Raw genomic sequence first — 13,581 nt, forward strand, 5'->3', positions numbered from 1 at the left:
TGTTTGCTTGTTCATTCAGTCAAGGGTTTCTTCTGTGCTGCAGTGCCACTACCTGAGAGCTAGGGTTGCTCGGGAAACATGTACTTACTACTTTCCACATCTTGAGCACCTCCTGTTCCTAGGTACTTTGCATACAGTGTCTGGAATTCTCTCTCTTTTTTATTTGGGTTGGAGTCTCACTCTGTTACCCAGACTGGAGTGCAGTGGCCGCTCCCGGCCACCGCAGCCTCAACCTGCTGGGCTCCGGCGATCCTTCCACCTCAGCCTTCCAAGTAGCTGGAACTACAGGCGCATGCTACCACGCCCGGTTAATTTTTTGATTTATTGTAGAGATGAGGTCTCGCCAAGTTGCCCAGGCGGGTCTCGAACCCGCGGGCTCAGGCAATTCACTCACCTCGGCCTCCCAAAGCGTGGGATTACAGGCTGAGCCACCGAGCCTGTCCTGGAATTCTCTTTTAAAAGAACAAAATCCCTGCTGAGGGGCTTGCCCAGGTCACACATCTGGTCAGCCAGGGCAGGACTGACCTTCGAGAGCGTCCTTCAGGGGCGAGAGCTGCTGCCCTGTCCACATTGCCTGTTCTCTGCTGTAACTTTTTTGGTGAGGCTTTTGTTTGCAGTTTTTTCTTATGGAATATCAGAGGTGGACATTTGTAGGTACCTAGGTTTCACTGTGTGTGTTTTACCTTTTTAATTAGAAAAGTGCATTTTCAGACAGCTCAGAGGTATATAATCAGAAAAAAGGAGGTCCTTCCTTTCCCTTCTGCCTGTTTCCCTGGGGTAACTACCAGATTCGTGAGTGTCTTCCAAAGCCTGTTCTATGCAAATTCTATCTTTTGGGTGTGGCTGTTGATCCTGTTTTTGGAAAAAATACTAAAGAATATGTTTAGTTTTATAGCTTCCTCTTATTTCAGTTTATCATAACTGTATTTCCATTATCTGGAATGTGAGGCTTGCTTACGTCCTCTCATTTACTTGAGCCATTTCCTAAGCTGTGGTCATTGATGTTCTTTCCAGTTACACTATTACAAGCAGTGCTTCAGGGAACATCATGATGTATGTTTTCGTTCACAAGTACAGGTATGTCTAGTCAGCTTCCCTAGAAGCAGAATTGCTGTGTTAACGACTGTTCATACATTCTAGTGAAAGAGTGATACCAATTGCAGTCCAAAGAGAATAGCATAGGAAGTGCCCTCTTCTTGTAGCTCCCAATCGTTCGTGATGCTAATTGGAAGGACACATTCCCCTGTTATCCCCTCCTCTCCGGGAATAGAATGGCCCTATGTATGTGGATCCTCAGTAAAGTTTTATAATTTTTTTCCATTCAGAGCTTTTGCATTTCATAAACATCCCCTGATCTGAAATATTTATTATAGTTTCTATTTTAGTTTTTTATAACACTTTATTATTGTTGATACATTTGTATTATTCCCAGTTTACTGAACTCTTATTACTACAGTTGATTTAGTTTATTGTATTCAAGGTTTTAGGCATGTAATCCTCTATAAATAGTAATTTTATATTTTCCTTTCCAGTATTTCTTTTTTCTAACCCTGTTTCAGTGGCTAAGACTTCAATATGCATAACTTTAAAAAAATCTTAGCTGGGCATGGTGACTTATGCCTATAATTCCAGCGCTTTGGGAGGCAGAGGTGAGAGTATTGCCTGAGGCCAGGGATTTGAGACAAACCTGGACAACTTGACAAGACCTCTTCTCTATAGTACATCAAAAAATTAGCTGGGCGTGGTATTGAGTGCCTGTAGTTCTAGCCACTTGGAAGACTGAGGTGGAAGGATCACCTGAGCAGATCGAGGCTGCAGTGGCCATGAGCATGTCACTGCAGTCCAGCCTGGGTGACAGTGAGACTTCTACTCAAAAAAAAAAAAAAACCCAAAAAACTTAGTTATTAAATATATCATATATCATATACAGAAAAACCTAACAAAACAACTGTATAGCATAATGTAATTCTCAAAGATGCTTTTGCAGCCACCACCTAGGTCAAGAAATACAATTTTGCTGGCTGCCTTAGAAGCCCCTCTTATGTTCGTGACTTGCCACAGGCCCCTTTTTCCCCAGAAGGAATCGTTTTCCACGAATGGGATCAGTGACTTATAGTAATTACCTAAACACTAATACAGTTAGTCTCCCATTTCCAGATATTTAGTGCTTTTATGCCAGTATTCATCTCTGAGTTCCCCACCCATCTCTTTTCCTTTCAATTTACAGGACATTTGGCACCTAGAGCTTCTCCATGTCTAAACTCCTGGTGTCGTTCAGCATGCTCCTCTACTCTCTTTTTCCTGCAAATTGGCAGCTGGTATATAATTCCTACATCTGTTCATTCATTAGTGGGTTGCAAAATGATGAAATTCTAATCATTTCATTTCTTTTTCATTTATTAGCTAGAATACCTTTATAAAATGATATATTTCCTATGGCAGGACAAACGCTTCTTTCCCTTTTTAAGTTTTCGAGATAGTAGCTGGAACCACAGGTACACGCCACCACACCCATCTAATTTTTTGATTTAGTGTAGAGACAAGGTCTTGCCAAGTTGCCCAGGCTGGTCTCGAACTCCTGAGCTCAGGCAGTCCTCTTGCCTCTACCTCCCAAAGTGCTGGGATGACAGGCTTGAGCCATCCAGCCTAGCAAAATTACTCACATATTTTCCTCCCATTTCTTCAAATGAGTTAAGATAATACAAGGAAAGCAGCATGTGTCCAGATTGTCTTCTGTAATAGTGTGATTTCCTTTCCCAGTGCGTTTTACCTTTTCTATGTGAATTCAAATTATCACCTGTGGTCCCTTGATTTCAGCCTTAAAAAGCTTATTTGAATATCTTCTGAAAGGTGGGTCTGCTAGCACCAGTTTTTCTTTTTCTGACCTGGGATATGTGGCAGGTTTTATTTTGTGTGTCATTTTTATTTTTTTTTGTATTATAAAGGTATGGGATACAAGTTGGATTACGTACATATGTAGTCTATACACAAGTGAAGTTTTGGGCCTTCAGCTGGTCCTCACTTCCCCGGTTTAGGACCAGGTACCCTTCGTGTTGTTAGGGGCTCCCCTCCCTCCCCTCCCTTACATGCAACATTCTTAGGAATAACAAAGGCCAGTTGCAGTGGCTCAAGCCTGTAATCCTAGCACTTTGGGAGGTCAAGGCAAGAGAATTGCTTGAGCCCACGGGTTCAAGACCAGCCTGGGCAACTTGGCGAGACCTTGTCTCTGCAATAAATCAAAAAATTAGCCAGGCAATATGGCATGCGCCTCTGGTTCCATTTACTTGGAAGGCTGAGGTGGAAGGATCGCCTGAGCCCAGCAGGTTGAGGCTGCAGTGGCTGTGAGCGTGTCACTGCACTCCAGCCTGGGTGACACAGTGAGACTGTCTCAGAAAAAAAAAAGAAAATTAACGAAATACTGTCACCAGTGTGATTCCCAAAAACACAAACATTTTTAGACTTTTTTTGCGGTGATCTTTATAATTTTCAAAGGATGATGAGACCAGCACTCAATATCTGAAATAAAAAGACACAGCTGAACAAGTTGCTCTGTACAGTAGGGTAGTGGTTCTGCCTGGGCAGATGTGAAGCCATGCAGGGCTGAGTGGCATGTGTGAACTGCAGTAAAACAGCTGGCACCACTGTTGAGCCACAGTTCTGTTAGGGAGACTTGGTGATTCCCCTGCGGTGTGGTTTTAAATGTCTTGATGTTTCTAGAGGCAACTGAGTTTGCTTCATGCATTTTTTTTATTTAAATGTTTTATGTTGTATTATTTTCAGTACAGTTGCTATTTTTTAACACAGATGCTAAGTCGGTGCTGCAACATTTTCTTATGACTTGGGCCAATGTGTCTCCCTCTCTTGACACCACCTGTTTCAAGTGGAAAGGCCCTGCGAACTTACATGATCATTTCAAAGCTGACTGGGATACAAACGAATGGTAGCTTGGAGGGGTACTCCAAAGTGCCTGCAAGATTGTCCATACCATCCGGTGATGCCCCCAAATAACACCTTTTACCACAGAAAGCCCTTAGCAGTCATAATTTAGCAGTCTATGCAGGAATTATATAAAATTTGGGATCTTAAAGGCCCCACTTGTCCAGTTTTCCTGAAGTCCTTGTAGTTCCTATTAAGTGTCATGACCAACTCTTGCCACTAGTTGATGACAACTTCCTCCAGTGGCCATGGGCTGACATGGTAGTTATAGGTAATTGTTGATTTAGCCATCTCAGGCTCAAAATTAGTACCATTTTCTCTCTTAGTAGCCTAGTCTCTACAATAAATCAAAAAATTAGCCAGGTATGGTAATGCGTTCCCATGGTTCCAGCTACTGAAAGGATCGCCTGAGCCCAGCAGGTCGAGGCTGTGTTAGGTGTTAGCATGCTACTGTACTCCAGTCTGGGCAACACAGTGAGACACTGACTCAAAAAAAAAAAAGTAGCCTAGTAACAAACCTCCCAATGGGAGAAACTCCATACTGCAGTTTTCCATATGATGTTATGTGTAACTATCATCTACACATATACTATTAATATAAATTACATATTTACTCTTACACATACATAACATGGACTAGTAGGCTGGGACTTTGTGAATGACAAGTGTAGTAAAATAGCCCAAGTGGTCAGTGACATTAGCAGGTGATGTGAGCTAATGCAGTTTAGTAACACAGCACAAGAAAGTTAACAGAATTGGCTGTCAGTGTTCAAGTAGTGTCTTCGGGGCAGGCATCACTGGTGCTGAAATGGGAATTATCCATTGTAGCATGGTTAAAAGTGGACTTAGGAGCCACTTGCTTGGATAGATGTATCAGAAACAGAACATCCCACACTTGAGAGCTGACCTCAGGGCCTTCCTTGCCTCAGGCTGCTGCTTACTGGGCCAGATGCTAACTGATCTATATCCCATCACTGAGGTGATAGGGTGTGTGTGTCCAGTGCTGAGTCTGGAAAAGGAAGGCTGTCACCTTGCCTTTCAGTGTCTCCCCTGTAAGCCGGGTCGCTGGCCATCCAAGGTCAGTTTTGAAGCTTTAGAATCATTAATAAGAGCATCCTGTCCATCATACTCACTGACATAATGAGGGTGTTTTCTCATGTTCTGGTTTCCAGTGTCTACTAGAGCCTGTGAAGGTCAGCTGATGATCAGACAAGTCTGTTGGAGTCTTACCTAAATGTTTCTCTTTCCCTAACTTTGCAAACAGGGCAAAGTGCTCTCAGAGTGAGATGGTTTGACTTAGGCACATAACTCGTTTTTATTATAGAAAGAAATAAACATAAGTAAAAAGATCCTTTCACTTAGTCCCACCATTTACAGGTAACCAGTTCATATTTAGTGTGCATCTTTACAGATTTGTTTCTCTGTACATATAAATGTGTATTTTAACAAAAATATGGTCATACCATGGATATCACCTATAATGATATCTGGTGTCAGTATGGATGTGTATCTAATTTGGTGTCCATAAGGTGTGTGTGTGTATAATTAATACTACGGATGTACCAAAATTTATTTAATTCCCTGTCACTGGACATTTTTGTTTTACTGATATTTAGATACTGTAAACAATGCCTCAAGCAACATCTCTGTACTTCTATTTGTGGAATAATTACTTCCTTAGGATAAAGTCCTAGAAATGGAAATGCAAGGCACAAAAGACTATTAACATTTTTAAGGCATTAGGATGCTTTATGGTATATCTGTTACATCCTGCTTCCACACAAATTCCTCTGTGTAGCCAGTACCCAAACCGCAGCTCTCAGCACAGGTGAAGACAGCCAGGACGCCCCAGTCAATGCTCCTGCCTAGCCTGTCAGCCTTCAGGTAGTTCAGCAGCTGAGGCATGACCTAAGAGGAGAATGACACACAGTTAGGAGGCCCTTCCAGAAGAGAGCACTGCCAGCTCTCCACAGAACTTTTCTATCTCCAAACTCCCCAGCAGGACAATTAACATATTTCACAATCTAAAATACTTTTAAGCTTTAAAGCCCCTCTGGACTTCATCCAGCCTTCTGTTGGGTGTCTCTTTTTCCATTTGAAAAAGGAGTTACAAGTGGCTGTTAATGAACTGTTTTTATTACTAATATGCCACAAAATAGGGCTGAGGCTTCTATGTGAGCAACTGCTATTTTGTGTCATTTAAAACCTGAACAGCAGATGTTGCTCTGACCCAAACTCCTGGTGAAAAATACAAATAGGTATCTGTTGGTGGATTTGAATAGACTAGACTTGGTCTTAGGAGTCAGGCAGAAAGCAGAGAGAGGCAGAACTGCCACCACGAAAGGAAATCACTTGATGCAAAACCTTATCACCACATTTTGGGCATCCAGAACTTTGGCACTAAGAACCAAGAGTCCTCATAATTCCTTTTGTGTCCAAAGAAATGTAACTGTTTTTACAATTTAGATAAGGTCAGTGAATCCACAGTTCACAAGCATTTCTACCTTATTCATGGATTTTGATACTAACATCCCTTTGGAAAAAACATTCATCTTAATGTTTATATCTACTTGTTGTTCTAACAAATCCACAAACCAGGATTAAATAGAGCTTCAAAATACTATCATGAAGTATGGAGTCAAGGTCTTTAATTAATGGAGCAAGAAAAGAAAGTTTTTAATTATTTAAAATTACAAAGGAGGCACTAAAAATAGTGATGCACTCACACTGGAAGTGAAGGATAGTGTAGCTGGCATACACTGTTACACGTAAATCCTCATTATCACAGAAGTCAGTAAACAATGGCTGAAAACTTGGAAACTGACAAACAGCAGGAAAAGCAGATACTTCCCTCTAGGGAACAAGCCCTGAGGTAGGGCAGGACACATTTTCATTATAAGGCACCTTCTGTACTGCCATGTTGACCAATGTGCACACATGACTGTGGTACCACTTCTAATTTTTAAAAGTGTAAATCGTCGTGATTATACACTAAAATAGTTCTTACCTGGAATTCAAATATTCGCTTGGCACCACAGGGGCAATCTGGAATATCCTTTTCTTGAGGAATATTTTCACCAGAAATCCAGATGGGGGCAATTCCTCTGCCGTATCTGAGAATCTAAAATCAATAAGCATCATGTTCAAATCAACACCTTACCTTGAAGTCTGAGATGGTAATATGTTATCTGATGATCATTTAGAGAAACTCCAGACATGTTTCCACACTTGTGAGAGCACTGAGCTGAAAGGCCTTTCACAGTTCCCCATCAGACCTGGCTGTGCCCGTGTGCACCACTAATGCTTCTCAGTGTCCCCAAAGTGATTACTTCAGCTTACCTGACTGGGGTACCAACATTCAATTTCCTTGATGATGCTTTTACTACCTACTGTTAGAATCCTAACCTATAAATACACTGTGATGGGACTAAGAATAAGACCTTGTTTCCCTATCACCAGGTTCTGATCCAAAATGCTGCCCTGAGTCCATGCTTGAAGGAACCTTAGTGAAAAGTTTTATAAGGGACAAATATCAAGTGAAATAGGATGTTTTGATAAATACTACAAACACAGATGAATTTCACTGTAATAAGTTCCTGTAACAACTGAGTGGGTTTCCTATGTTTTGTTAAGCATATGGATTGCCAGAAACCACTTTTGTAGTGTTTAGGCCCCAGAGCTATTCTTCCTATAATCCCCTGGATATTTTATCAAGTGGCTGGTTTATAAGAATGTACCTGAGTTTTCTTTAGTGATTTATGTTTATGGTGAGGGAAGTTAAAGGGGGATGATGTACTGTTAATGTGTCATGTTAGTTTTACAAGCCAAAGGTACTTGTTGGAAAAAGCGCAAAAAATAACTTTTTTGGGGGGCCAGTGATTACTAAAATTCATGTGTTTTAGGCAACATCTCACTCATCTCATCCTTGATGTTTTCTTTAGAAAATGAACCCTGAATGATAAACAGAATAACCTATAGTCTTTCAATAATCGTTAAAAGAATCAGCACTGCCAAACCCCTTTCTATGTGACCCGTCTGTGTGAAGAATTCTTGTAAAAGATAAAAAACCTGCTTATATAGGCTCCCAAGGAACAGACCAGTGTGATTTTAAAGAGCTACTTCTTAGGGATTATACTCGTGAGGCATGGCCTAAAAAGAACACAATAAAGAGGCATGCATTCTACTTTACCTGTTCTGGTTCAAGGGCTATCTGAGCTTTAAACTTCTGGAAAATTTTATCTTCCCTGGATTCATGTTTTGCCATGGAATCTAGTTCTTCCTCAAGTGCCTCGCCTGAAAAATCAATATCACTATTGCAGTACACAGAAATAATCTCCACAACCTGACAGTCCACACATGCTGATGGAAGCCAGTTTTAATCCCTTAATTATTCCTTAAAGTTGGACCATCTGAATCTCCAAGTACTCCAAGCTGCACCATTTATTATGCAGAGTCCCATGCAGCACTTCCCTATAAAGCTTCAAAATAACAAAATTACCAACTCAAGGACTAGGACTGTGCCCAGCACGTTATGGATACCCAGCGACTGTGAGCCCTTCTTACCACTACTTGTCCATAAGCTGTCAGGGCTCTCATTACAAGTCTCTTCATGTCACACATTTCTGTCCCCAGCTGGTACACTCATTCAGTCACTAAATGCTCATTTCCTTCTCCACATTTACTCCTGGAAATCCAGCCACCCTGGACCACTGCTGTCTCCAACAGTGTCTCCCAGGACAAACTTCAGTCTTCATAACATTTATCAAAAGATAACTATGATACACCCTGGGTCAGATAAGCTAAAGTAATTGCTTTTACGAAATTGGGAGGGCATTAATGGCGTTCCCCTGCACTGCCAGGTCTGATGGACTACGGAACGCCATCGTATTCATGTTCCATTGAGTGCATGAGCAAAGTTCCAGCGTAGCCTCTAGGACGTTGTAAAGGTGGAACCCTACTGCCTCCTGCCAACCTCTTTCACCTGGGAACTCAAGTCTCAGCTACCTTGAGGAAGCGTTTTTCTTTTCATTTTAGTAAAAAAAAAATTTTTTCTTGAGTGAGCAAGTCAGAGTTTATTAGAAGATAGGAAAGCTCTTGGCAGTGAGAGGGGACCCGAAAGTGGGTTGCCCAGAAAATATTTATCATACACAAAAGTAGAAATGTTATAATGAATTACCTCTTATTGTATCATCAATCAGTTTCAACACTGTCTCCTGTCCCTACTACTTCTGCCAACTCCATCACTCTTAAGTAAATCCCAGATATATAACTTCATCTGTGAATTCAGATGTATACCACTACAAGACAAACTCCTTCCCTTCAGTATCATTTTGAACCTATGAAACATATTTGATATGTTTTAATCCACTGCAGTTAGTAACCCATGGATGTTCAAATTGCCCATTTTTGCCAGCCTTTTCACATGGGTTCTTGAGACCCTCTGACATAAGCATAGTAATCGTTGATGGATTCTTTGATCTCTGATATGTCCATGTCCCAACATTATTTTAATATTTTTTGATCCAGCTCTGAACTCAACCACTTCTCTGAAGAGCGTGGAGTTCCTTTTAGAGAGATGCTGTTTAGATACTACCATCTAGGCATCAGAGATACCCATTGCTACTGATGTGGTCATTATATCTAAGCCTTTACAATGGATTAAATACATCATGAGTTGATACTGAGTTTACACAGTATACACACTTCATATTTATACTTTACATAAACTTTATATAGTTTATATACTATATAAACTGAGACCTACAGGGTTTTTATTTAATCTCATCAACTATCATCATCTTTCTCCCATGCTTAACACCTCAGCTCTCAGCAGCATTAACATAATTACTCATTTGCTTCCTCCTACAATACACACACAATTATCTCAAAATAACAGCAACATTCTAGCCACAACATGTTTATTGAAAGCACCAGCATTTTCTTTCTGTTCTTTTTATTCTTGGAGTATATTCCATTAGGCATGTGAGTCACCTAGAACATGCTCTGCATGGTTATATGACTAATTCAGTATTTTTCATTTACTTTTGATGATGAGGGACTACTTTCTAAAACTTAATTTTACTTTATAGTCCTATAAAATGCATGTTTCCAGAGTTACATCCACATTAACAAGGCATATTCGAAGTCCAGCCTTCACCCTTAGCCCTCCTAAAGGTAAGCATTTCCAGTATTTGTCCATTTTAAAAACAAGCAACAGTGTGTAAGTATTAAGACACACACATGGCCCTTCCAGGCAGTGTTCCTTAAACTCCTATCAGTCATTACACAGAATTCGAGTTCCTTGTGTATGATCTGTGCGCTCCTGTGGGGTTGTGCGCACCTGACCACTGGAGTGTTGTTGCTTCCCACTGTCTCCACTGTCAAGCACGAGGTCAGGCACAGTGACCCACGAACCAGTAAGCAGACATTCTCATTTAGAGTCTGTAAGTCTAATGCTGTGGTGGCTGTGTGTATGGCTCAAGGTCTAGACTCAGCAAGACCTAGTCACAAACTCACAATGTACAACTTAACAGTTATGTGACCAAAGCAAGTTACACCCAGAACCTCAATTTCCTCTCCTGCAAAATGGGGCAGTTTCTGACTTATTGGGCTGCTGTCAGAATTTAATGAGCTCATATACTAACAGCCCTTTGTGTAAAGTAAGTGCTGGATAACTGCTGGCTACTATTCTATGTAATATAGGTACTACTCTAGAACATGCACTCTAGATAAACTGAAAAAAACTTGTGTATCTAAAACTGACAAGAAGAAGAAACTTACTTTTAAAGGATCCCTCTGCATGCCAAACATTGGGCACTGACACTATCACGGTCTGAGAAACAGATCTGGGAGCCCAGAGGAACCCACCAGCTCGCAAGCATCTGGATGCCTCCTCTGTCTTTACAGGGAGCAGAACATACCTGATATATGCCAGGAAGCCAGGCCCAGGAAGTATATTTTTGCCCGAGGCAGTATTTGAAAAATCACAAGTTGCAGCCTCCAAAGTAAGAGTCTTTTCTGCTCAGTATCTCTCTTCTTGATATGCTGAGCCTTTTCCTTCGAGCAGTGTTACTTATGAATGAAGTTCTAAAAGTGCTTACCCATGCTCCCTATAATCTCTGAGGCATCTTCCTTTTCCACAACTTCAGGTGTAATCTCATCTTCTGTTTCTGTTACAATTTCAAATTCTGGAAACAGGAAGTTGTGGTCTGGAACTGTATGGTCCCGATAATCTAAAACAAGAAAGGTACTAGCATACTAGCAATCTTTAGTTTTATAAGATGGTCTAATAGTTTGTTCTTTCTAAAGTATCATATTCCACATAGTAACAGTTTTCCCTATTATTATTTGTAGTTCTGGCATTTTAGAGTAGGGATCATAAATGCCTATATTAAGAAAAGGCACTAACATAACAGTGATTAAGACCTCACAACTTCTTTTTTATAAAGGTGTTTGTGTTACCAGTTACGAAAAAATAATTATTTATATTGTATTTTACTTTTGAGTCAGTCTCACTCTTGTCCAGGCTGGAGTGCAGTGGCATGATAACTGTCACCACAGCCTCCACCTCTAGGACTCAGGCGATCCTTCTGCCTCAGCCTTCCAAGTAGCTGGGACTACAGGCATGAGCCACCATGCTTGGCTCTTTTTTATTATTATTTAGGTAGAGAGGGGGTCTTGCTATGTTGGCCAGGCTAATGTTGAACTCCCAGCCTGAAGCAGTCCTCTCGCCTTGGCCTCTCACAGTGCTGGGATTACTGGAGTGAGCTTACTGCACCCAGCCCCAGTTACGAACATTTTGAAAAGTACTATAATTCTTCTAATGTTAATTTCGAAGTTATCTTGAGAATAAAATATTTGGGTTGACAAAAGCTATGAAACTAAGCTGAAACTATAAAAGACAGCTCACCTGGTTGTGTACACCCCTGTTTATGTCCCAATCTCCAGTCGAGGAGCTGATGTTCCTTACTGCAGTAATGTGCCTTGTGGCATCTGGAGCATGTTTTGGGACCTAAACAACCACAAACCCTGCAGAGATGGGCGCCAGTCTTAAGTTGGAGACACACTGATTCTCCTGTTTCTAGGGGAGGGTTCTCAGAAGGTGGCTCATAGGAGTAAAAGTCATTTTTCCTGGGTAGCTGGTTCCTAAAAACTAAGACAGAATGCAGAGAAAAGTTATAAATATTTTCAGTATAACATAATAGCAATTCAAATATTTGAGCCTCTTCACATAAATTGGAAAAAACACTCATTTTGTAAAGAGAAACGAAACTTTTTGCTTTCAGGGAGGTTACTTTCTGGAAGAGGAGAAAAGAATAAGCAGTTTTTAAAAATCCCCAAACTAGGTGTGGTGCGGTCCTCGCGCTTCTAATCCCAGCACTTTGGGAGGCTGAGATGGAAAGGCTGCCAGGCAGAGGTCTTCCCTTGCCCCACTGCATTCCAGCCTGGACAGCCTGAGACCCGACTCAAAAGAAACACTTTAAACTCCACGCCAGATTTCTCACACATGCAGTGGAGGGACTCTGGGAACCGGTTCAAGTTCATCAGCAACGAGACCAGGCGAGGCAGCAAGTTCATCAGCAACGAGACCAGGCGAGGCAGCCTGCACCACGCAGGAGAATGCCCCGGCGCTGGTCCGAAGGTTGCCGCCCGCCCCACGCCCCACGCCCCAACAAGCTACGAATGGCAGCCACGTGCGCGGACGCAGCTGGGCCTGTCGAGGAAAAACAAGTCCGCCACGCACCTCGCAGGCCGGCGCAGCACGGCGGCTCGCGGCAGCAGAAGAGGAACAGACCGCGGTGGAAAGCGTCGGCGCGGCCGGGCAGCGGCGCGTACACCTGCAGCAGAAAGGAGAGCGGACGGCCGCAGGACGCGCAGGCTAGGTCGCCGGGCCCCGGCAGTCCGGCTGCACCTAGCCACGCCGGCCGCCCGCCCACCTTGCTGGGGAACTGCTCGCTGCGCAGCCTCCACAGCGGCGCCTCCTCGGCGAAGCCCAGTTCCACCGGCACAGCCCGGGCGGCGGCCATGGGGGCGCGGCGGAGGTGGAAGGCGGTCACCGGAAGGGAAGCCGCGAGACGAGCAACGTCCGACGCGCGGTGGATTGCAGGACCGGTGTGGCGGGGGGGGGGCGGGGGGAAGAGGAAGCCCCGGCATTGGCCCGCCCCTCGCGTCCCTGCTTCCGGTCTGTGGCGGCGGGACTCCGGGGGTGGCGGGCCGGCGGTCTTGGGGCAGCGAGCGTTCGGGACGCCCTCAGTACCTCGGCCGCGGTCCGCGCGTGGCGGCCAGCCGAGGCGGAGCTCCAGAGGCAGCCGCCACAGGATGTGGAAATGGTGGGCGGGCGAGCTGGCGGAAGAGGTAAGGCGGGTGGGCAGGCGAGCGGGTCTGCGCCGAGGAGGCCCGGCCGCCCGGGCCGCTGAGGCTCCAGAGACGCCTCTGCCCGGCAAGGAACGGCCCCGGCCGGAGACGTGTGCCCGGCCCTGCCGGCGATGGCGAGACCGCGGGGAACGCGGGAGGGTTCGGGAGAGCCAGCGAGGACCCGCCGGTGGCCGAGGAGCGTGGTGAGAAAGGGCGTCGTGACCGGGGGCGTCCGCGCCGAAGGGCGCCGCGCGTGAAAACGGGCCAGTTGCCACGAGGACCCCGCGCCCT

The 13,581-nt window shown here is 43.8% G+C and overlaps 1 protein-coding gene across 3 annotated transcripts; it reads right to left on the minus strand.

Moving 5' to 3' along the window:
* Window positions 1-5,232: 5,232 nt before the first annotated feature.
* PDCD2 (programmed cell death 2) lies at window positions 5,233-12,981 on the minus strand. Of its 3 annotated transcripts, XM_021717311.1 has the most exons (7): window positions 12,873-12,966; window positions 12,680-12,773; window positions 11,846-12,088; window positions 11,037-11,168; window positions 8,126-8,229; window positions 6,944-7,057; window positions 5,492-5,844 (listed from the first exon to the last, which is right to left on the minus strand). In XM_021717311.1, the coding sequence occupies exons 1-7, from the start codon at window positions 12,960-12,962 to the stop codon at window positions 5,686-5,688; spliced, it is 936 nt and encodes a 311-aa protein (XP_021572986.1). In that variant the 5' UTR covers window positions 12,963-12,966; the 3' UTR covers window positions 5,492-5,685. The 3 variants fall into 3 exon arrangements, 2 of the variants coding, with proteins under 2 accessions (XP_021572986.1, XP_008065675.1); XM_008067484.2 differs by having other exon boundaries at window positions 12,680-12,981; XR_504932.2 differs by lacking the exon at window positions 8,126-8,229 and having other exon boundaries at window positions 5,233-5,844; window positions 12,680-12,981.
* Between the last annotated feature and the right edge of the window lie 600 nt (window positions 12,982-13,581).

This window comes from Carlito syrichta, unplaced genomic scaffold (genome assembly GCF_000164805.1).
Source record: "Carlito syrichta isolate Samal-C Ts95f unplaced genomic scaffold, Tarsius_syrichta-2.0.1 Scaffold309642, whole genome shotgun sequence".
In the NCBI taxonomy this organism is placed as follows: domain Eukaryota; kingdom Metazoa; phylum Chordata; class Mammalia; order Primates; family Tarsiidae; genus Carlito; species Carlito syrichta.

Excerpts from the sequence above, each read along its gene's own strand:
- PDCD2 (XM_008067484.2), bottom strand. The coding sequence starts at position 12,962 with ATGGCCGCCGCCCGGGCTGTGCCGGTGGAACTGGGCTTCGCCGAGGAG. Across the intron at positions 12,089-12,679 it reads GTGCTGCGCCGGCCTGCGAG|TTTTTAGGAACCAGCTACCC; the intron begins GTGCGTGGCGGA and ends ATTCTGTCTTAG. Across the intron at positions 8,230-11,036 it reads AGAGATTATAGGGAGCATGG|GCGAGGCACTTGAGGAAGAA; the intron begins GTAAGCACTTTT and ends TTGATTTTTCAG.